General features: G+C 38.2%; 1 protein-coding gene across 4 annotated transcripts in view; it reads left to right on the forward strand.

The window, feature by feature from the left end:
* Positions 1 to 23,584, forward strand: part of LOC129725457 (cyclin-dependent kinase 14) — a 173,387-nt gene that overhangs the window by 143,317 nt on the left and 6,486 nt on the right. For all 4 annotated transcript variants that reach the window (XM_055681329.1, XM_055681330.1, XM_055681331.1 and 1 more), the window contains 6 exons: positions 5,771 to 5,967; positions 9,599 to 9,690; positions 11,922 to 12,096; positions 22,607 to 22,868; positions 22,932 to 23,144; positions 23,217 to 23,396. In XM_055681329.1, the coding sequence (XP_055537304.1) occupies positions 5,771 to 5,967; positions 9,599 to 9,690; positions 11,922 to 12,096; positions 22,607 to 22,868; positions 22,932 to 23,144; positions 23,217 to 23,396 (1,119 nt within the window). The remainder of the gene's footprint in view (positions 1 to 5,770; positions 5,968 to 9,598; positions 9,691 to 11,921; positions 12,097 to 22,606; positions 22,869 to 22,931; positions 23,145 to 23,216; positions 23,397 to 23,584) is intronic.

Below are 23,584 nucleotides of genomic sequence, written 5' to 3' on the forward strand. Positions count from 1 at the left end.
AGAGATCTTCTTCCAGCTTATGCTTATAAGACACAACGTAAATTGTATGTTTCTGTGGGGATAGCTCCAAACGGCCGAAATACAAACGGTCGAATCTCAAACGGCCGAATTATATCAATACTAACGAAAGGCCGAAATTTCAGTCGGCCGAATCACGAAAGGCCGAATTTTATTTTTATGTGACATTTTTTTATCACAGCTATTAAATATTGCATACTTTTTAAGCGAAATGGATTATAAAAAGGAAAACTTGCCGCAAATGTGTTAAAAAACTAGTTTTTTCGTAGAAAATTCTGATTGCAAACCATATTAATGCGGCTCTGCCGCATAATCGAGGGCAAGGAACCAAGGCGGCCCAAAGCCGCCGCGGTGTCCGATGGCCGAATCGACCGCCGACCCGCCGTCGGAAGCGGCGGCCTCTCGCATGCAAACAACTGATCTGCTGGATTGCCCGGATTATTGAAACATAGGGGCAATCCCCTAGTTTACGTCCGAACGAGCGGTAGCGAGTAAGGACAGCATGCGCCCCGGACAATCGAGTTGGCCGAAGGCCACGAGTGTGTTGAATAATTTTTTTTAATTTCTTATTTAAATTTTTTTTTAACTCTATGAATCAATTAGGGAACGAACGTCCAATAATTACGCAGAAAAAAATACATGTTTCCGAAACTCTCTTTTTTGTATAGATCCTTAAAAATTTTCGCATTGGCTTTGTCAGATAGCTTCTCCTCCCCAAGCATTACCTATTTTATGAACGTTTTCTTACAACATTTCAGCTTTAGATAAGTCATATTTAAATAAGAGAAAAAAATCCTGCCATTAATAATCGAATTTAATATATAATCGAGTCTGTATATAATCGAGTCCGACCTATAAATGAGTACAATGACGTTTTGATTATACGACGATAAAAAAAAATGCGTCATATATTTATTTATTAATTTCATTAATTAATTTAACTGATAAATGTCTGATTAAATGTTGTGCGGTCAAAATCATAAAAGTGAGGTATTAATAAGTCTATATATATTTCAAACATATTTATTTCATGTTATATGCATGTACGTATTAATGTATAATCATATGTGTGTGATGTTATGTTTAATATGTTCGGCATAGTTGTACCAAACTAAAAATTTGTTATTTAGAGTGAAAAAGAAATGCACCATATATTATCAAGGTTTTTTTTCCGAAAAATTGATATTTTCGTGTAAATCTATTTTAACAAAAACTAAGTGCGAATGAGAAAGGCTGGGTCTCACCGTTAGGTGCATTAAATTGGATTTTATTCAAATCATCATCAACGTTAAATGATTTTTCGGCCTTTCGGATGATTCGGCCTTTTTGATAGATTCGGCCGTTTGTTATTTCGACCGTTTGAAATTCGGCCGTTTGTGATTCGGCCGTTTGTGTTCCGGTCTTTTTTAGGTAAACCGTTTCTGTGTATATAGATTCATTGATGTTACACATGTTCGAACTTATTCTAAGCATTTTGCATCTGTTATGCAGGGGATTTTCTTCAACACCCGAAGTGGCGCTTGAATAGCTGCAATTTTGGTAGATTTTTTCGATATATGTTTATTCGAAGATCTAGGGATGAGCGATACTGTCTGAAGTATCGATACCTGAGTACTCGAATACTTTTGCACAAAACGACACCAAGTATCGTGGTATCGGTATAAAAAGTAGCGATGCCAAAATACTCGATGCTTTTGGCCGAAGTATCGATACCTTCGAAAATCGATACTGGTATCGCTTATCCCCAATAGAAGGCATCCCAAGTAACAATATTGGTTTTATCGAAGTTTTATAGCGCTGTTTTGGCTGTATTAAGCGCTATAAAACTTTGATAAAACCAATGTTGTTACTAGGGATCGGTAGTATCGGTATCGTTTCAAGGTATCGTTGACAAAGTATCGATACTGCTACTCATCGCTAGCAACGAGTATCGATGCCAAAATACTAGATACTTTGGCTCTAAGTATCGATACCGTTGGTATCGATGAAAGTATCGCCCATCCCTACGAAGATCTTTCTTTGTTAAACGGTGTGTGTTCATAAGACAGCTGGGTAATCGGAGTATTTGTTCTTGTCATCGAAATTGTGGATAATGATCAAAATTCAGGTGTTTGAGGGTCGTTTCCTCCGACCGATCAAAATAGGTGCCATTGCTTAAGCCGTTCCTTACCCTAGTAACGTTACCAGTTTTTCATGAATAGATTTCGAATTATGTTGCGCAGACTTTACTGTTGGGTGGACTAAGTCGCTTGTCAATTAGCTACAATCTGTGGTCTACCGTCTATTTTCAAAACTATCCAGAGTTGGAAGTAAATCCAAAGTAAGTCTAAAGTCATCCCTCCTGCTAAAATAGCACAAACATTCGCTTGCTAGTAAAGCTCTTACTCTACTCTACGAACATAAATCTATCCTAACAACAATAAATCTCAGCAATAAAAAGCCTCACACACGTCATGCTCTCCAATCCGATCTCCCTGCAGCCGTTGCATCGCTCTGCAAATTGTAACAATACATGCTAGTGCAAATATATGACTTCACGAAGCAAACGTGTCATATCGTGAAAAATCCACGCTGAACACGTTTGGTCGAGCAATTTCCATTTCCGGTCTACCAGCTATTCGCGTATCCGCTCGCATGTTTGGCCTGTTCCAAGAACTATGCTTGTGCTTGATATCCAGCTGGCATATATGGCTGATACACAACAACCAACACACGTCATAGTGCCAAAGGCAAGCAACCGAGAAGCGAGTTTCCCTTGCTGCAGTTGGTAGGTTTGGTACTAGCATGACAATAAAAGTAAAAGACACCCCACACACCAGAGAACCATAAAGTGTCGGCGAATGGCTCGGCAAGCCGGTTCCACGTGGGAAATCTTGGAGCGACAAAAAATATCGGACTGTTCTACTCTTCTGAGCACTGGTAGTGTGATTTTGCAAGGATGGTTTCAGCTGCCAGTGTCATCACTGTGTGCTGGCAATTTATATGAACCGCAACGCAGGTTTGACTAGAGAGGAAATGTGGGTCGCCGGCATTATTGCCCTAGTTTTCCGGTGCGCTTCGGAATTCGTCTCAAAGACAAGTGTTCGGTGCGCAGTCGTTGTTACTGCGTATGATGATGGGAATTTTTGGCAGGCGATGATTCGACGCTGTTGTCATTAATCATTAACAGTAGACGCTTGGAAGTTCATCTAGCGACAAGTTATCATGTCGCTCCATTCATCAGTGCAAATAAGTTTTAGCATGAAAGTTTACACTTCTGTGTCTGTGTCACTAACTATAAGTAAAACAAAGATGCCGCTTGTATTTCCAAACCAGATAATTTTTATTCTGTTCTTTGTCTACACGAGTGTTGTTCCCACTCCTAACGAGGAAGTTGTTTTAAAAATATGACGAGCAGAAGACGAAACTGGGTACATTAAGAGTAGGACCCCTCTCAAATTAATTAAAAACTTTCTACGTCCAAAAACAATTTGCATGAATAAATCATCTGACTCGCTTCCGCTCTGTGCTAACCGAACGTTGTCACGGAGAGAGCGACCTTTGATCTTTAGACATATACCTATGTTGGCATTGATTGTGAAGGTCTTTTCTGCTAGTCTAGAATAGAAGAACCAGAAAGCCCAGAGGAGAATGAATTAATACAACTTTCACTGTAAGATATGTTGTTTCATGTTCAAAATACTTGTTATTTATCATAACTTCTGTTGAGGTCTTTTATATTTTCACCACATTGCCATAATAAATTGGTGTTGTAAACTCGAGATCCTATGGATGGCTTAACATTTTGAAGAGGGTCAACAGAAAATGAAATATTATTCTTTTATTCTTTAGAAATGTACGAAATTATGCTTAGTGCTTCGCGTAAAAAGGATTTTAGTTTTTTTAGTTCTCATCCCTGCGAACGTAATCCCTCTGTCTAGAGTAATAATTCCATCCACGAAATTTGGTAAAGCTTTACCCGAATTGTGTACTAGAGAACGTTTCAAGCATATGCAATATTAAGCATTTCCACGTCTAAAAGCAATATGATCAGACGCCACTTTTTGTTTCGAATGAATTTTTGCTGCTATATAAGCTACAAAACAAGATGACTTTTATCATTATTCATGATTTTTTTGCCAACTTTTTTGGGTTCGAATTCATACCACTTTACACAAAATAAGTAAGTTGTGAAGAAGATTTTCGAAAAAACGAATATTTTGTGATTTAGTTCAAACCTTCAGTTTTACTAATTTCGCAATTCTTCTTTTTGAAGTCTCCATTATTTTGCAGCACCAATGCGAACCTTTCACATAAATAATCAGTGCACTGCAGTTAGTTGTCATAAGCTATCTCCGGGAGCTTTTCCTTATTTGCCCGAGTAATTTCAGAAAGCTTAACAGCCCCTGAATAATAAAATATTTTTAATTATCCTCATCATCATCTCTGCTGCTTTCATTGCTACAACGATCAAGGCAGCAAGGCTACTTAAACTGAAGCTTATAGTGTTTGAAGAAAATTGGACAGTAACAAGCTTTCAGAGTAGAACTCATCTACTCGCGGTAGTTCTAAGCAGCTAGATAGAGCCCTGTGTTTCCCGTATTCTATTAATCAGATTGCGGAAAATTGCTCTGATGTTCGTTTTGAAATTTGAGGTTCGTGTGAAATATGGTGACTTGAGAAAGCACGAAGCACAACGAAGGATTGGACATTGAAGAACAAAAACCAACGATTTCACAAAAGAAGGTGAAACTATCGGAATTATTTCATTGATGTTCATAGTAGCTTTTTTTTTTCGTGAAGTAGTTGCTTGTGTCCTTTTCAAATTGTTTTTCATACGAATTCCTTATAAGCTGACATCATGTTGGTAAACAAATTGCTTATTCAAGCGATTCCTCATTTTCAGCCTTCAGCTTCAGCATGTATTTTGCAACGCCATGCTACTATTTATTCGTGGAAATCGCTACTTCCTCCAGTGCAGAATGGCATCAGTGCAAACAACCGTTGCAAGTATTTACTCTTCACTTTAGTAGTCACCATCGAATTTTGTGATACTGCATCCTACTGCAGAGGCAGCGCACCACTGTAAATGTTCGTTTGTGTATTCCTTCCTTCCTGTCTCATGCAGAAATGAAATACAGGTTGCATTAAAAATATTTTCAATTTCGCGGCGCTTCATACCTCACAGTAACGGAACGGAACTGCATGTGGAAAAAGCTTTTACTTCCCGCCTCCACTGCTGCTATACAAATGGAGATGTTTTACTTTACCTTGTGCCGACTGAATGTGCAAACAAATTAAGCTGAGTGAATTTCGCTCGCTAAAAGTATGCCGTAAATATTTGCACGCTGCTATCCGGAGCAGTTTCTGCGGCTGGCAGCCTGTTTGACCGATTCAATCGATTCACGTGCTGTGGAAAACTGCTGCCGGCTAAAGGACTGTTGTAGTTAAACAATACTTTTAGCCGCGTTGTCGCCGTAATGAAATTCTAAAATAAACAGCAGTGCAGGGCTTAATCCGCGAAGCGTTCGTGTTCTAGAATCGCGTTCAGTACACAGCTGACAGTAAGTAAACTGCCATTAAAACTATATAGAGCTGTCAATTGTGCACAGCTGCACAAGTAAGAAACACAATTGTTTTATGTTCAATATCAGCTTCTATTACATTCGTTCGTTCTATCAAAATAGTTTCGTGAGATTTTAAATGAGTTTTTATTACACCGGTCTCTTCTGATTTAAACATGGGGATTTAATGTTATTTTGTTTTCTTGCAGATTGGAACAGAGTCGGGGATCATGAAAGAGTCCACCGGCAATTGTCAGTGTCCTCCGACAGCAAACTGCTCGACGACGACATTCGAGAAGAAACACGTGTGATAATGCGACCTAAGAAGCCTCCTCGGCCAAAATCCGAAGTATTCCTAAACAAACACGACCCGCATCCCAGGAGGAAACGGTTTAGTGCTTTCGGGGTGAGTCATTTGAGTGCAGCATCTTTTATAATTGGTAAACTTTCTGACTAAATTTGATTTTTTGTTTGAAGACCTAACCGATAGAAACTTTGATCTTTAGTTTATTGAATTATTATAGTTTAGTTTTAAATGCTGATTACCTGGCTCGAATATTATGGGATATGCGATGCTTTTTGGACCAGGAAACTAAATCAACAAAATAATTTGTATTTTTCATGAAATTTTAAATAATTTTTAGTATGTTGAAATAGTGTGACAAATCGTGACGTTTCAATGCGTTGCTTTTTCCTAATACAAATTTTTAATTTTGCAACTAAAATTTCTCAACGATACAATATCCGTGTTTGGTAAAAATAATGTAATAAAATTCTAACGCTTATCGTTGTAATCGAATTTTCCAATGATTTTCAAAAAAAAAAATCAATTGATTAATTTTGGATATAGCTGTTAATGATGACCCGACCTACAAAATTAAGTACTACAACACCTTAAAAGAAACAAAGGTACAACAAATAGAACAACAAAATTTGTAGATAAAAAACTGATGCAAAATTATTTACAAATGATCGTCTAATTTGTAAAACGAGGTTTGCAGAAAAGCTTACAACGAATGATTTCATTTCATTACATTGTTTTTGTGAAAGGGAAGATTGTAGCACATTAACATTTCCAGATAATTTCGAGCCATAACGTAGTGAAGCATGCATACCACCTGAGACATCTTTGAATCATTATGCTTGATACAACCAGACGTTCCTGCATTCCAAATCGTGTGCCCCATACTTCAGATTTACAACGTTATGTAAATCGATCATTTATTGCTATCCTTTTCTCCTCAAGAGTGCCCAAGAAGAAGTTGTATGTTTTGAAGAGTTTAAGGTAACTATTTGTTTGAAAAAAATCAGTGTATCTCAGACTTCTTCTTTCAACATTTTTGAATGAAAATTCAGAAAAATTTCTCAAAACCATCCTCGACAACTTTGTTTTAAATTTTGGTCATTACCGAACGGTTAGAGTGGTTACTTTGATTCGTTCAGAAGTGTTTCACGTAACAAAATTTTCTATCTGAAAAGTTATTTTTAAAAATCAGTTTTTGTTTTTGAAATAATAGTTCCCAGGGTAGGATTCCAATACGATAATATGAACTATAAAAATATGAGAGATTATAGCTCTTAAAACTTTTTTGTGAATTTTGGTGTCCCTAGCCAGCTCGGAAGTGCGTCAAAAGACCGCAGAGTGTTTGCTTGCCAGGTTCGTCCCTTCTACGTTTGTACATGGGAAAACTTCATTTGAGTCTTTATGCACTTCCGAGGTTTCTAGGGGCACCAAAGTTCACAGGAATGGTTAAAAAGCTACATTCTATCTTCGTCAACAATACAACCTATTTACATTAATCGCCTTGCCAAATTGTAGCCAATAAAGTTAACCTATGGTCTGGTTTCTTCGTCTATTACCAACCTCTATAGACTAAGTATAGACTAAGTAGGTACAAAATTAGTAGCAATGAGAATGTGTGGCAGTATTCTGAACGGTCTGACTTTCTGAGTTTCATAAACAAATATTACATGTATTATATCTGATTTCTTCGAAATCTTTGGTCGCCCTAATTTATGATAACATGAAAATAACCGCCATATCATATCTAACAATTTTGTACAAGAAAGTATTTGTCTAGAATATAACAATCGAGCTCTAGATCCAAATTTTCCTCTAAACTCGTTCACTAGAACTGTTGAATGGTTAACCTAGTGTCACCACCGATTCAACAGAGAATGGAGGCGCACGGTTAACTTTCGCGTTGGAGTGGGTGGATACTTTTGAAGCGTTTTCGAACGGGCATCAAATTCACCGGAATGGTTAAATAGCTATAATCTTTCATTTTTTTCCAGTTTGAGCTTCAGGGTCGCACCTGTGTTGACCAGTGTTATTTACGTAGATGCAACAACAACGCTTGTCCGACACCGCACTTGGCTCAAAACCTAATTCTGTCGTTTAAATCACATCGACCGACAGCTTGCGATTACCAAAACCAAACATTTTCCGCTTCCGATTGTGTGCAAAATCTAATTTCGAATTGTGTGTGGTTCTCCGCACCTTTCAATTCCGGATATATCGGGGGGATGCAGTTAGTGTCATATAATTGCAAAACGTTCGTGCTCTGACTTCTAAATGTAAAGCACCAGTAATGACAAAAAAAATGTAAAATCTAATTAATCCTGCAGTTTCAGGCGAGTTCGCACGATTTGCGCTCTGGAACTTCCGCCGCAATCGGATCGAGCTGATTGGCTATTTGTCGTTCATCGTGTTTGCTTCGAGCGATGCGGTGACAATTGATTTGGCTTCCATTGTCTGATAATTTATCGTGAATTGAGCATTGTCAATGAAGATAGAGAATGAAATACTTTTGAGAATAGAGTGAGTCATATTATTTTAGATTCTAAATATGTGCTACAAGCGTGATATTGATTGACATATATTCAGCACTCCAAATTCGATGAGTGCAGTTTTTCTCTAATGCATCACATATAAAAAATAGACAATACCAAATGTCCAAGCAAAAGGATGTGTGTATCGAGGAAATCAATTTCTCACTCGCTGACAATGAAAATAAAAACTTTGCACGGAAAGGAAATCGACGTTCATGGGAATTTGAAACCTTCATTTCCAATCCAACATATTACACAACTGCTGCAGAAAGTCGAAACGAGCGTTCTGTTTTTTAATTTCCGCCCAATCATAGAGAGAAAGTCAACGTATCCTAAATGGAAAAAAAACGAGCGAGTTGATTTCAATGTGAGAGAAATTATACGAAGTTGATACTTTTGTGTTTGTTTGTAATGGTATTTTTGATGCGTGGGTGCTTGCATACTATTTCGAAGCTAGATATTTTTTTCTGCATTACTCGTATCTGTAATCCAAATTTACTTATCTAACCTCCCCAAGAGTTCGACTTAGGTGCGAGCTCGTAAGTTAAAACTCTAGCATACGGTTTACGTACGACTTTCTGTCTGATAAAATAAACAACCGAAAAATACTAGTCAACAGCAGTTCCGGTCAGCAAAAACGAGTGAAGTAAACAGAAACGGATTGGACAATCAGAGTTTCCTCAGCTGCCCGATGCGAAAGGCTTCATATTTTGGCATCAAAGGAGCATTCTTCACTGCCCCCAAGAGACGACACTGAACAAACACAAATATCGTTCCCTGTATGTCTTCGAGCGTTAATATAAGAACAAACATTTGCGTTAAGCTTTCCTGCTAGCTTGGCTTTATGGAGAAGGCACAAACCAAAGGGAGCATATTACAGAAATAAACTGTACGATGAGAGCATACTTCGTCTGCACAGCAGACGGCAACTACTAGTGGTAGTAGTGCACTGGAGACACAAGAAGATTAGGTCAAGAGGATGGCTACGAACGATAAGAAAATTTCGTTTCTTATTGTCATGCAAGTTAACCTTTTCATAGTATCGTAGTTCGATTCAAGGCAAGGCAAAGGCAAACATTTGCCTCTTTAGCAATATCCGCAAGCCAAGCTAAGAAAGAAAATCCAATCTAACTGACGAAAAAATCCAACCTGAATCGATTTTTTTTACATATTGTAATCAGTTCTACAACTTTATTTCTTTCCAGGGTGACTCACCTTTCGGCAAATCAGAAGCTTATATCAAACTAGAGCAGCTTGGTGAAGGATCTTATGCGACGGTATTTAAGGGTTATAGCAAGTAAGTATACAGCTCTTACATGACAAAGTTTATACTCAGTTATTTGGCTATTTCTCAAGATTAAAAAGTAAGCAAAATCTTTAATTTTAATGTTGTAGAAACTTAGCCATGAGACATCATTCATCAAGGGCTAATGTGACAGTGGGAGAATGAAAATCGTTAATCAAAAGCTTATGTAACTGTGAATAATCGCGTGAATTATAATATTAGGCTAGCTTCTCAGACTCGATTTTTCAAGGCTTGATGATGCTAGCGATACAGTGAGCAGATAAAAAAAGACTTAGCCACCATTTAGAAGCCGACGAGTCTAGAAATGCCTCATCCTGGAAACTGCGAGGGTTATAAATTATGCGCACATTCTTTCTTCCATTCATTTTTTATTTCATAGTACGTGTACAAAACTGCTTCATTCTGCAAAAGTCGCTCGAGCAAAATGTGAAGCAGCACAATAAATTTAGTTGAAATCTTATAAATTTGACGATAGCACCATTAATTCTCAACACTAAAGCCAAGGGCTTACGACTGAACAAAACAGTACATAAATAAACGTCAGGAAGAGTTTCGATGACGGGGAGATTAGGATAGCAGCACCGTGCTTCAATTAGGTTGTGAAACGTAATCGGAACGGAAGGTCGGTCCAGACACATTCGTGCACTTTGATAATCCTCACGAATCTCATTGTGTGCCATAAATTGTCCTCCTGTTCTTTGTGGAAATTGAAAATGTTGAACTTAGTTTCGTTTCTTTTTGAAGTTTATCAGAATACATGTTTCGTTTCTCTTTCTCTATTTTGCAATTTTTATTTAATATTTTTTAGCAGAATCCTATGATTGCAGACAGTGAAAACTCTACGATTCAGATTAACCATATTATTTAAAATGGTTATGGATTATTTACCTTTCATTTAATTTTTTTACCACTAATTGTGGAGGAAAATTTATAGTTCCGCGTGACATTTTTATAACGATGAATCTAAACGAAATGAAAAAAAAGTCTAGTATCAAAATAAGTATACGGAAGTAAACCCAAAAAATCCATTAGTTTAGAATCAATTTCCAGTCCCGGAAGCATGATATTTTACTCACTTTATCGCAAAAAAATGAACGTTACATGATGCGGAATATCTCGCCTTTTCGCCTTCCAAGCCGTAACGAACTGACAGTCCGCAGTTTTCTTACATTAGAGGCACATTTACAGCAGCTTAGTCGCTCGAGTAGCGAAAATTGCTTCCGCACAAACATCCATAAAGTTAAACTTTCGTCTAACTTTTTGACATTTTTGGAGCACTTTCGGTTGCCCAGTCCAGTTCAGTCTGCGACAAGCACAACTTTTTGCGGGCCGTTTTCTCCTCTATCAAAATGTTTGAACCTTTTCACCCGTGCGTCTAGGGGTTTACTAAGATGAAAGTACAGGAATCAAAATCTCGCAGCTTTGTAAAAAAAGATGTAATTCCTCACTGGCGGTAATTTTTTTCTCAAGATAGAAGATGACAATTTTGCTGTTATGGGGCACTTGGCGAAGGACACAGAAACGTGACGACTATATTTGGAGGTTTGGCTGTTTTTCGTTACTTTTTTATCCGCTTAACATGTTTATTCGAGTTTTGAGCTAGCGTAAAATTAAATTGTAATTAGTTTCGACACAAGGCTGAAACACATTTAAAACAGCGGTGAATTCACGTGCTGCTTCAAAAATCATTGCACTTTGATACGAGTTACTATCATACCAGAATACACAAAAGTAGAATATCTGCAATATAAAACTGTCATTCATCCATAAACCTTATCTTATTGACATCCCCATTACGAACTTCCGACGTACGTTTAAATTTCGTGAGCGACTGTCCCGGCGATAGCATCTCAAATGAGGGATTGGTGTTTTCGCAAATAAACGCACAAAAACTATCAACTTAACGTCGTTCGCTGGTTATTTATGGCTATCAGTGAGCGCCTTCCAAAGTGGCTAATAAATAATAGCGCGTCTCCATTGGGTATTGCGGGAAACTCCTGCGGTTGGCATTGTACACGTGAACCGCTCTGCTCTGGTGAAACTCATCGCACGTCATCCGCAGCTTTAGGATGTCTCAGCGCAGGTTTCAATTTGTTTTCTTTTCTCGAGCAATCCGTCTCTGTGAGAGATTCAAGCGAATTAAACTTTCTCCTGAAGCTTTGCTGTTGCAAGGAAAAAGTTATATCCCACGAACTGTATACATCTTTATTTTTTTTTTTCAGCTTAACGAATCAAGTAGTAGCATTAAAGGAAATCAGGTTACAGGAAGAGGAAGGGGCTCCCTTCACAGCGATCCGGGAGGCGTCCCTGCTAAAAGAACTGAAACATTCGAACATAGTGACGTTGCACGACATCGTACACACGCGAGAAACACTGACGTTCGTGTTCGAATTTGTGGTAAGTCAGAGAGATTTTTTTTGTATGGCAGAAGGTGATGGATTTTTATCGGTTGCGCTGAAAAAGTTTAGAAAGGCCGAACACAGCACAGGGTATCGAATGTTTTCAGCAGTTGTTTTCTTCGGCTGGTTTTTTGCATAAAAATGCTAATGAAAACTTACCGAGGAAAACCTCTGCCGAAGACGTTCGATACCCTATCTGGAACAAAATTTCATTCGGTTCTCTTTTATATAAAAAAAAAGCTAAATAATCTTGAAATATTAAATGATTAAACATTAGATGCAGAAATTTAAATCTACGGAGTATATGTTCTCACTTTGTTTTGATGTAAATTGACAAAAATATTCATATAAATTTATGTTCTCAATTTTATGTTTCAATTTTAATTTACGCAATCAGTTAGAAGCACATTTCCATCAATTAAGATTAAAGATTGGAATTATGACGACTCATGCATGCATGCTGAGAACATTCTACACATTTAAAGAAATAAATAAATCCTGTCAAAGAGATTACAGCAAAACTCATGTGAGTAATATTTTTTACGTTGAATAAGCAGTTTAAAATGTTACTACATTCCTGTACAGAGGTAATGATCGTCACATCATTTTGCCTAGCGTTTGTGACACACGAAATCTCCTTGTCTTTACGATGAGTATACCATCTTTACGATGATAATATCATTTCGTCATTTACCCGTTGGAAAAGTTAGGCCAAAAGAAACATGAGGTGAAGGATGGGGAACAAGACACTACACCCGAAATTCAAGTAAAAATTTATTTTCTTTCGCGAGAAACGGGTTGAAGTGAGATTATGTTTTTTCATCCTTTATTTGTGCATTTGAAATTCGCTACGCTCGTTTTCAATTGTTTCATTTATTTTTTGCAAAAAACTTTGCACATACCTAGAGTTTTCTTTAGATCAGACTTTTCGAATTGTTTTGAACTTCCTACTAGAAAGGCAACCGTTATAAAAACTGAGACTCTCAGCAAGATCTGTTAGACCTAATCTTACGTACCATTCGAGTCGGATCATCGAACTAGTCACTTCTTATATGGGTGTGTATTTTGCTCATCATTCTCATTTACAATGTATTTGCCATGTAGTGTAGTGGTCGAACGAAACGAATTGAAAATTTCAATGCCTAAAAGTAGTAACTTAGGAGCTGACAGTATAAAATCTGATAATTTTAACATGTAATCAAAATTGAGAAAACTGGACATTGGCTCGGTCAAAAAAAGTTCAAGCTCCAGTTTATGAAACCACAAGAGTTCGCTAACCGTAGTCTGCGTACGATAAACGTCAAAAATATATGTTATTGTAGGAGATTTTTGAAACCGAAAATGGTTCTTTTTGCTGGTTCGAAACCCCTCCTCTTTAGAAGGGAGGGTTCCCATACAAATGAAAAATAAGATTCTGCATAACTCGAAAACTAATAAAGCAAATGGAACCAAATTTGGTATGTGGGAGTTTTTGGGGCATAAAATGGTCTCTTTCGTACCGCGGCACTCCTCTTTTCCAAAGTGGGGCTGCCATATAAATGAATTGCATTTTTTCGTAGTTGCTTCTCCGTGATGAAGAATTGCAATTTTTTGCATAACTTGAGTACTAATCAAGCAAATGTTTCCAAATCCGATATGTGGGGGTTATTCTTTTATTTTTTTTATGTAGCAATGGTCCAGAAACCAAATTTAGGGGGAAATTTGGGTCTAGAGCTTTATAGCAACATTTTAGAGAAAAACTTTCTTCTACAAAGTTGTTACATATGATAAAGCGCTTATTGAAAAATTATCAAAAATCAGGGTAACCAACATTTTCGATGCATTAAAGTACCTAACTTTTTTATCTTTGTAGATAGAAGAAAAATTTGTTCTGCAATGTTATAGCTTCCTTTATTTGAAGTAACTTTGTAAAAATAAGTTTTCTCTATCTGTGGAAACAACCGATTTATATTGAAAAAACACATTTTGCGCTCTAACTTTTTTATTTCAAGTTTCATCTCAAAACTGTCTTTGAACGACTTCTAGAGCTTTTTAAGAGAAACAATTTGCAATTTTTCGTAAATATCTCAATTTTACTCAAAGTTATTAACATTTTTCATCAAAAAATATGCGTTTTTCATTTGTATGTCATTCTTTTTGGGGCAAACATTAAAAATATTTCTTGGTTTCATTTTGAACCAAACGAAACATAAGGGTTTTATTATTTTCAACATAGATGCATCCCTGCGATTTGAGCGCAATTGAAGCACTTTGCGTGACCTGCTTAGAAATAGGGTGACCATAAAAAACGGCTATATTCGATGTATTTTATTTAAAAAAATTCATAACTTTTGAACCAGTTGATCAATTTTCGAACTTTTTGGGTCAAATTAAAGAAAATTACTTCTAGTTATGAGAAAAAATACCAAAAAATAAATCTGGGTGCTTTTACATGCATAATGTATAAAAGTATTGAAATTTTCGTTTTGTTTTTAAAATGAATTTACTCAAATTTAAAAAATAACATATTTTTCAATATTCCTCTATTTGAAGAGTCAAGTATGCCCTTTAAAATGAGACCAAGAGTTTTTTTTATGTTTGCCCCAAAAAGAATGACATACAAATGAAAAACGCATATTTTTTGATAAAAAATATAAATAACTTCGATTAAAATTGAGATATTTACGATTTCAGCATTCCAAATTGTTTCTCTTAAAAAGCTCTAAAAGTCGTTCAACGACAATTTTGAGATGAAACTTGAAATAAAAAAGTTAGAGCGCAAAATGTGTTTTTTTTTTTCAATATAAATCGGTTGTTTTCACAAAAAGAGAAAAACTTTTTTTCACAAAGTTACTTAAAATAAATCGAGCTATAACATTGTAGAACAAATTTTTCTTCTATCTACAAAGATAAAATAGTTAGGTACTTGGTAGCATCAAAAATGTTGGTCACCCTAATTTTTGATAATTTTTCAATAAGCGCTTTATTATATGTAACAACTTTGTAGAAGAAAATTTTTCTCTAAATGTTATTATAGAGCTCTAGACCCAAATTTTCCCACTAAATTTGGTTTCTGGACCATTGTGCAATGAAGATAGAAAATTGAATTAACTGCAAATATGATAGCAGTAGCTACGAAATATATAGTTCAGCAGGTGGGGCTCCAACCCACAACTTTCAATTTATTTATTTGGCATTCCGGTATGACATAGCCTAATAAACATAGTTTCTCCAATTAACTCGGTTATTGGCTGCTGTTTTCCAATCCCTGGGACACCGTGTACTCCCTTCCAGATCTCGCTCCACCTGGTCTACCCATCTTGCTCGTTGCGCCCCTGGTCGTCTTCTTCCTGCCGGATTCGAGGCAAACACCATCCTTGCAGAAACTGTCTTTGAACGACTTCTAGAGCTTTTTAAGAGAAACAATTTGCAATTTTTCGTAAATATCTCAATTTTACTCAAAGTTATTAACATTTTTCATCAAAAAATATGCGTTTTTCATTTGTATGTCATTCTTTTTGGGGCAAACATTAAAAATATTTCTTGGTTTCATTTTGAACCAAACGAAACAATACGGGTTTTATTATTTTCAACATAGATGCATCCCTGCGATTTGAGCGCAATTGAAGCACTTTGCGTGACCTACTTAGAAATAGGGTGACCATAAAAAACGGCTATATTCGATGTATTTTATTTAAAAAAATCCATAACTTTTGAACCAGTTGATCAATTTTCGAACTTTTTAGGTCAAATTAAAGGAAATTACTTCTAGTTATAAGAAAAAATACCAAAAAATAAATCTGGGTGCTTTTACATGCATAATGTATAAAAGTATTGAAATTTTCGTTTTGTTTTTGAATTGAATTTACTCAAATTTAAAAAATAACATATTTTTCAATATTCCTCTATTTGAAGAGTCAAGTATGCCCTTTAAAATGAGACCAAGAGTTTTTTTTATGTTTGCCCCAAAAAGAATGACATACAAATGAAAAACGCATATTTTTTGATGAAAAATATTAATAACTTCGATTAAAATTGAGATATTTACGATGTCAGCATCCCAAATTGTTTCTCTTAAAAAGCTCTAAAAGTCGTTCAACGACAATTTTGAGATGAAACTTGAAATTAAAAAGTTAGAGCGCAAAATGTGTTTTTTTCAATATAAATCGGTTGTTTTCACAGATAGAGAAAAACTTTTTTTCACAAAGTTACTTAAAATAAATCGAGCTATAACATTGTAGAACAAATTTTTCTTCTATCTACAAAGATAAAATAGTTAGGTACTTGATAGCATCAAAAATGTTGGTCACCCTAATTTTTGATAATTTTTCAATAAGCGCTTTATTATATGTAACAACTTTGTAGAAGAAAATTTTTCTCTAAATGTTATTATAGAGCTCTAGACCCAAATTTCCCACTAAATTTGGTTTCTGGACCATTGTGCAATGAAGATAGAAAATTGAATTAACTGCAAATATGATAGCAGTAGCTACGAAATATATAGTTCAGCAGGTGGGGCTCCAACCCACAACGGCATTCTTGCAACGTTCCCTGTCCAGCGTATACGTCCAGTTGGGCCACCTTTTGGATACTGGGTTCGCCGTAGACTTGCGCGAGCTCCTATGGTCCTTCTACGAAACCGGCCTGATAACTTCCCACAAATCTGTTGGCTAGCAATAAGAGTCGGCGGAAAATGATTTGGAAAGCACTTTGTAGGCGGCTTTCAAGACGGTGATCGCACGATAGTTCCCACAGTCCAATTTGTCGCCTTTCTTATAGATGGGACAGATAACCCCATCTTTCCACTCCTCCGGTAGCTGTTCTGTATCCCAAATTCTTGCAAGCAGCCGGTGCAAACAGATGACCAGCTTTTCCGGGCCCATTTTTATAAGCTCCGCTCCGAGGCCATTATTGCCAGCCGATTTATTGTTTTTTAGCTGCTCGATGGCATCCTTAACTTCGCCTATCGTTGGGGCTGGCGCATTTGTCGCACCGGTGGGATCGCTTTTTCCGCCGCCATGGTCTCCTACCTGGGCGCCATTCAGCTGTTCGTCGAAGTGCTGCTTCCACCTTTCGGTCATCTCACGATCGTCCGTCAGATTACTATCATTTCTATCCCGGCACATTTCGGCTCGCGGCACAAAACCGCTGCGGGATGCGTTGAGCTTCTGATAAAACTTTCGCGTTTCCTGAGAATGATGCAGCTGTTCCAGCTCCTCCTCCTCCTCCTCCTCCTCCAGGCGGCGCTTTTTCTTCCGGAAGATTTGGGTTCGCTGCATCTTCTTCTGTCTATGTCTTTCCACGTTCTGACGAGTGGCAGTGCGCATCTTACCGGTCGGGCAGCATTCTCCTCATTCATTACCCTCCTACATTCGTCGTCGAACCGCTCTTTTCGTTGGGTTCGTCCCACATGCCCGATGACGTTCTCCGCTACGCTGTTGATGGCTGTTCTAATGGTGTTCCAACAGTCCTCGAGAGGAGCTTCCTTCAGCTGGTCCTCTCCTGGCAGCGCAGCTTCGAGCGAATGCGCGTAGTTTTCGGCGACGTTAGGCTGCTTCAGTCGCACGAGATCTAACCGAGGCGGGCGTCGGTACCGAACGTTGTTAACAACGGAGAGTTTTGGGCGCATCTTAACCATCACCAGGAAGTGGTCCGAGTCGACGTTAGCTCTCCTATAGGATCTGACGTCGATGATGTCTGAGAAGTGTCGACAGTCAATCATAACGTGGTTGATCCGGGTTTCTGTTTGATTTGGTGACCTCCAGGTGTATTTGTGTAGGAGGTTGTGCTGGGAGCAGGTACTACGCAAATCCCCGATGTTGAAGAAACGGTTCTTGATTCTCAACCTGCATATTCGAGGGCTGTTCGGCCACCACCCAATCGCCCGTTTCCGCATCTCGCCCATCACTATAAAAGCTGTCCCCAGCTCATGCGTGTTGCGGCAGCTCTGGTAGATGGCATGGCCATCCCGGAACGTACGTACCATTGAACCCTTCCAGCACATCTCCTTCAGCACTACGACGCCGAATCTGCAGGATTCCAATACTTCAGATCGCGCTCGTGTGCTCGCTTGGAAATTGAGAGATCGGCAGTTCCACGTCCCGAGTTTCCAATCGTTAGTCCGTTTTCGTCGCATGGGTCTGTGCCGATTGTTCCAGTCCGAATTTCTTTGTTTCTCGTTCATGACTTGTGAGTGTTTTACGGTGGCGGTTTGTAAGGCCTGCTCACCAACCCCCTGTCTCGCCGGAGGATCATCGTGCACAACACTGTCCCACGTTGGCACGAGGACGGTAATCGGCTGTCCCTACCCTGGAGTACAGAGGCTGTATTGAGCCGCTCCTAACATGAAGGAAAGACGCTCGGAAACTCGAAAGAGGCCTCCTTCGCTGTCAGTATACGACCAAGTTCCCACCAGGGTTGGTTACCCGATCTTCTCTTGGTTGCTTGTATCCCAGCTGGCACCGCGTGGAGGTCGGAATAGGAGTGGCTGGATAAGAGGCTAAGGACCACATGTGAGGTTTATTAATATTTCTGCCGTCTTATATCGACAGAAAAGAAACTTATTACAAATGTGTTATCGTCCAGAACCCAGTGCATTGTCCAGAATTGAGTGCACGCTCAACCCTGGTGGTAAAAAAAATATCAGCGATTTGAATTTTATAAACAAAATTCTAGGAAATCAACAGATTGTATGAACCAATCAGTATATTGTATGGTTATTCATACATTCATGAATAAATAACCAACTGCACAACGGACCATGCATAAAAACCTTAACTAACCAAAATTGTGACATGATCGGTCGTAAAGCACCCAAAAAAACAATGTATTACGATACTTCAAGTCAAATTCAGGTGCAAGGATGTTCTCATTCCGATAAAACGATTTATTTCAAACGATTTGACTTTTGAGTTTAAATGTATCCAACATCCGAAATCGCAAGGTCAATCTTTGGAACCATGTAAAATCAATTTTGAAACCAGTTAGCAAAAAAAAATATAGATAACAGCACATTTTCTCATTATGACTAAATTGTCAATGGTTATAAACTTAGATACATTAAGCCCAAGTGGGCTGATTTCCAATCAATTCTTTTTGATTGTAGAGAGAAGTGCTGTGAATTTTTCGTTGTTAAAAACAGAGCTGACTTCAAGTCGATATTTTTACTGTACCAGCCAAGAAGGGTGCTAGGGTTCAATATTCTCTCTGTCATTCTCTAACTTTTCAATTTTTGATTCTGTCTGTGTCACCTTTAGTTATCAAGAAAGGAAACTTCACCACTACTCTTTTTTGTCACCTATTTAACACAAAGTTAGTCATGGGAAACAAGGTGTCTAGTATCCGTAGTTTGTTCCAGCGAGGGAATATCGAGATAATATATCATCACAGACTACGCCACAGAAGGTTGCCTCGAATACCTGTCTGTCTGTGGGAATGGAATTTTGTGATTATACCTGGTTCTGGAAAGGAAGCTGCTGCATGTATGAAGACAAAACTTTTGATACCTACCGCTAAACGAAATTCGTGAAGTCGATTTTCATTAGCATCCTACTGTTTATGTCATGTGATAAACAACAATTCCAATATTGTCCTCGAATTGACCATTGACTGAACTACGCAACGGTTTGTTCGAACAGCGCGTTGTACGGTAAGCAGTATCGCTAAAGATAGCAAGAAATCACTTCAGCTTCTACGTTTTTCTCTTCTATTCTCTCTCTTCAATATTCTACTAGAACGCAACCCGTATTGAGAGTGAGTGATGTGAGCGCACCAAACCACTGTTGTTATAATCCCGTTTTGCTACATGATAGTCATAGATTTAAGGGGCCGTTCCTAAACCACGTGGTCATATTTTGACGCTTTTTATACCCCCCGTAACCCCCTGTGGTCTTCCGTGGTCTTTTGGCCCCGTGGTGCGTGGTCTCATCAATCTCATTTTTCTCTAGTTTGAGCTTTAGGGCAAATTTTTTATTTGATTTTTTTTGACCAGCTGCTAACACAGCTTTTGCCATAGAGCTCAAACTGAGAAAAAAAAAAATATTATTTTAACAATAACTGTGAGTTTTCTTGCCCTTATCATCCACATTCCACGTGAGCAGCTTCAGGGGGAGGATCTGTGTAATGTCCACGGTTCATACAAAATTTTTTGGAGTTTACATGGGCAGTTGTCCACAGAGGGGGAGGGGTCAAACTCTGTGGAATGTGGATGGCCCATTAGCCAATTCGGAAGTGCGTAAAGTCTTAAGAAACTTAAATGAAGTTTTCCCGTCAGCAAACGTAGTGAGCAACCAACCTGGGGAGCAATCACTCTTCGGGCTCTTGACGCACTTAAGGGCATCAACATTCACAAGAATGGTTGAAACACTATAATCTTTCATATTATTTTCAGTTTGAGCTCTAGGGTAAAACCTGTGTTGACCAGTGTAATATATGAAAGACGTTCACTATTTTCTGAAGAATGAAAATTACATGGAATAACATGTTCACGAATATTTTTTTCTTTTGTTTACTAAATTTATCGTATGTTCACTGCGAATCAACAATGCATCTCGAAGACGTCGACACACTATTTTTTTGCATTATTAAACTGCCATAAAACATTCTGGTTTAGGAAATGATAAAAGAGTCCCATTTATCCCTATAACCGTCTTTACAGGGGGAATAGGGGCATAATGAGCACCCTAACTTGGTTGCTGATTTAAGCATGGAAAACGACAAAATTTTTAAGCTGTCTTCAGTGCAAAACTTGAATTAACTATCTATAATTAAAGGTACACTATTCACAAATTGAAAAGTTTATCGTATAATGGTGAAAAACACAAATTAGATTCATGCATCAAAAACTAGCAATCAGTCGATGTGTGGGGCACAATGAGCACCCCACTGGGGCATAATGAGCACCCACGGGGTATAATGAGCACTCTTATAGAACATATCTTGAAACTGTGTAGAAGTACTACTAATGGGCCAACGTTTGTCGCGGGATGCCGTGATACTTGACGGCTTATTTCGTGAATGTCCCGTCGCGCCTCATGGTGGCCAATTCTGCCTGTAGTCCCTTTTTCTGACCAATTTGGTCTCGAAGATTTTCTAATATATGTTCGCACCATCACTGTAAACAAACACTGGCTATGGAAATAGACAAACTCACAAGTCTACTGAAATGAATTTCAGGTAAGTTTATGTGACAAGGTGTGCTCATTTCACCCCACCTAAAGGTGACCATTTCGCCCCTATCGAATTAGCTAACATTAACATGAGATTTTAACACTAATTATAGCTTAAAATCAAAACTTCAATGATGGTGAAATTTGGGGTACGACCCATACGTCATATTGATGTGTCTACATACTTGATTGAGCCATTTAAACGACCGTAGAAGCTTATTTTGTAGTGCGCAATAATAATAATTTTTCCAACATCCGGGAACCAAGTTGATTTTTTCAAATTATTTCCATATTTTAAACAAACAAATCACTTTTGTTGTACATAAAGAGATACTGTAGTAACTAGGGAAGAGTTCCACATACCACATTGTATTAAAAAATGCCTAGTTTCGTATAAAAGAGGGGTGCCCATTTCGCCCCGTGTGCTCATTATGCCCCTAACCCCCTACTTTCCGTAATAACTGAGCATTTAGAGAAAAACAACTGAGTAAAATGTGAATAAGGTTTTTTTTTTAATTTAGAATAAATTTTGCACAACCTATCTATTCGGAAAATTCCAATATTTCAATTCCTCGGTTACCGATCTCACGACAAGTTACAAAAAATGATTTTATCAGGATTATGATAAGTGCTATTCTGTAAAAACGGTTTTAAGTACATTTTTTTTTATTTCGGAAATAAGAATAAATACCAGTACAGTGTTGAAAACTTCAAATTTTTGCCCAACAAACCTATTTTTCTAGTAAAAATCCGAGAATGAAAGCAATTATTTTTCAAAAAGACTCTGTACCTCCTGTTGCTTTACAAAGGAAAGAATCCCTCATTTCCGGCTTCTTGTTTAGGTGGAGAAAGATACACACTGCCACGCATACGATTCGGCAATGCAGTATAAATTTTCGACTTCAATTTGATTTATTGTTTTTGGGGCTCTAGTTTCCGTTCTTGGGTGGTGGGTGGATGGTTCTTATGTTCTACTCGATTGCTTTGTGGTAGCCCGGTGTTGTACGGCGTCTGTCTGTCTGGGAAGCAAACGTACGCACAGCTTTCCCTGCTCCCCCGAAAGCTCCCTGTCGAGTGATTCATGATGGTGGCATTTGTGCGAGGGGGCAATATTTGTGTAAGACTACAATCATGATGCAGTAATGTGTTTTATTCATATATAATTCTCCTTCAACGTTCAAACTCAAAGAAAGTTCGTTGTCTTGAATCGTAAATTTGTGTGTGAGCTTTAAGGCTCTTGTTGATTTAACCTCGTGCGCTGGTTTTGATCTAATATTCGAAACATTTGCTTTAATTTATAATAATGCGATTCATTTTTAAAGTTTTAATTCAGCGCCTGATGTTTAATTATTTCTATTTCAGAATACCGACCTCTCGCAGTATATGGAACGGCATCCGGGTGGTCTGGATCATCGAAATGTGCGACTGTTTTTGTTTCAGTTGCTACGTGGACTCTCCTATTGCCATAAAAGACGTGTCCTACATCGGGACGTGAAACCACAGAACCTGCTCATAAGTGAAATGGGCGAACTGAAGCTGGCCGATTTCGGACTAGCCCGTGCCAAGAGTGTTCCAAGCCATACGTACTCGCACGAAGTGGTGACACTGTGGTATCGACCCCCAGGTATTACGGCTTCGATCTGAATGCATTTGCATGCATGCTTCATGTATTTATCGTTCTTTACAGATGTACTACTAGGCAGCACCGAATATTCAACCTCCCTGGATATGTGGGGCGTCGGCTGCATATTCGTTGAGATGGTTACTGGCATGCCAACGTTTCCTGGCATACGGGATACGTACGACCAGCTGGATAAAATCTTTAAGATCCTTGGCACACCTACGGAGGACTCGTGGCCAGGTGTGACGCATTTACCAGGCTATAAGCTGCATATGCTAGGTAAATCAATCAAGATTATTATCCTGAAGCAACATCAAGCATTCTTATGAATCGTTTGTACTCATTTTGCAGGTTTCTTCAAACCCCGCAAGCTAGGCTTAAGTTTTCCCCGCCTTTATGATATTATAGAGGGTGAAATGATGGCTACCGCGTTGTTACAACTGAATCCGGACAACCGGATAAGTGCTGAAGACGCGCTCCGGCACCCATATTTTGCTCCGTTGCCAAAAAAGTTATACGAACTCCCGGATGGTAAGCAAAAATGATAGCTATTCCTAGAAATCCGTTTTACCCATGGCGTTCGACAAATCAAAATTGTAAAACATATTTTTATAACCGTTATGACAACAGGAATGGATTACAAGACAAAGCACAAGACCGACCTCCTTCCCGTGGGGAAAAATAATCAGCTCCAGCAATAAATATATCTTTCTCCTCCT

Source organism: Wyeomyia smithii, chromosome 2, assembly GCF_029784165.1.
Source record: "Wyeomyia smithii strain HCP4-BCI-WySm-NY-G18 chromosome 2, ASM2978416v1, whole genome shotgun sequence".
NCBI classification, from domain to species: Eukaryota; Metazoa; Arthropoda; class Insecta; order Diptera; family Culicidae; genus Wyeomyia; species Wyeomyia smithii.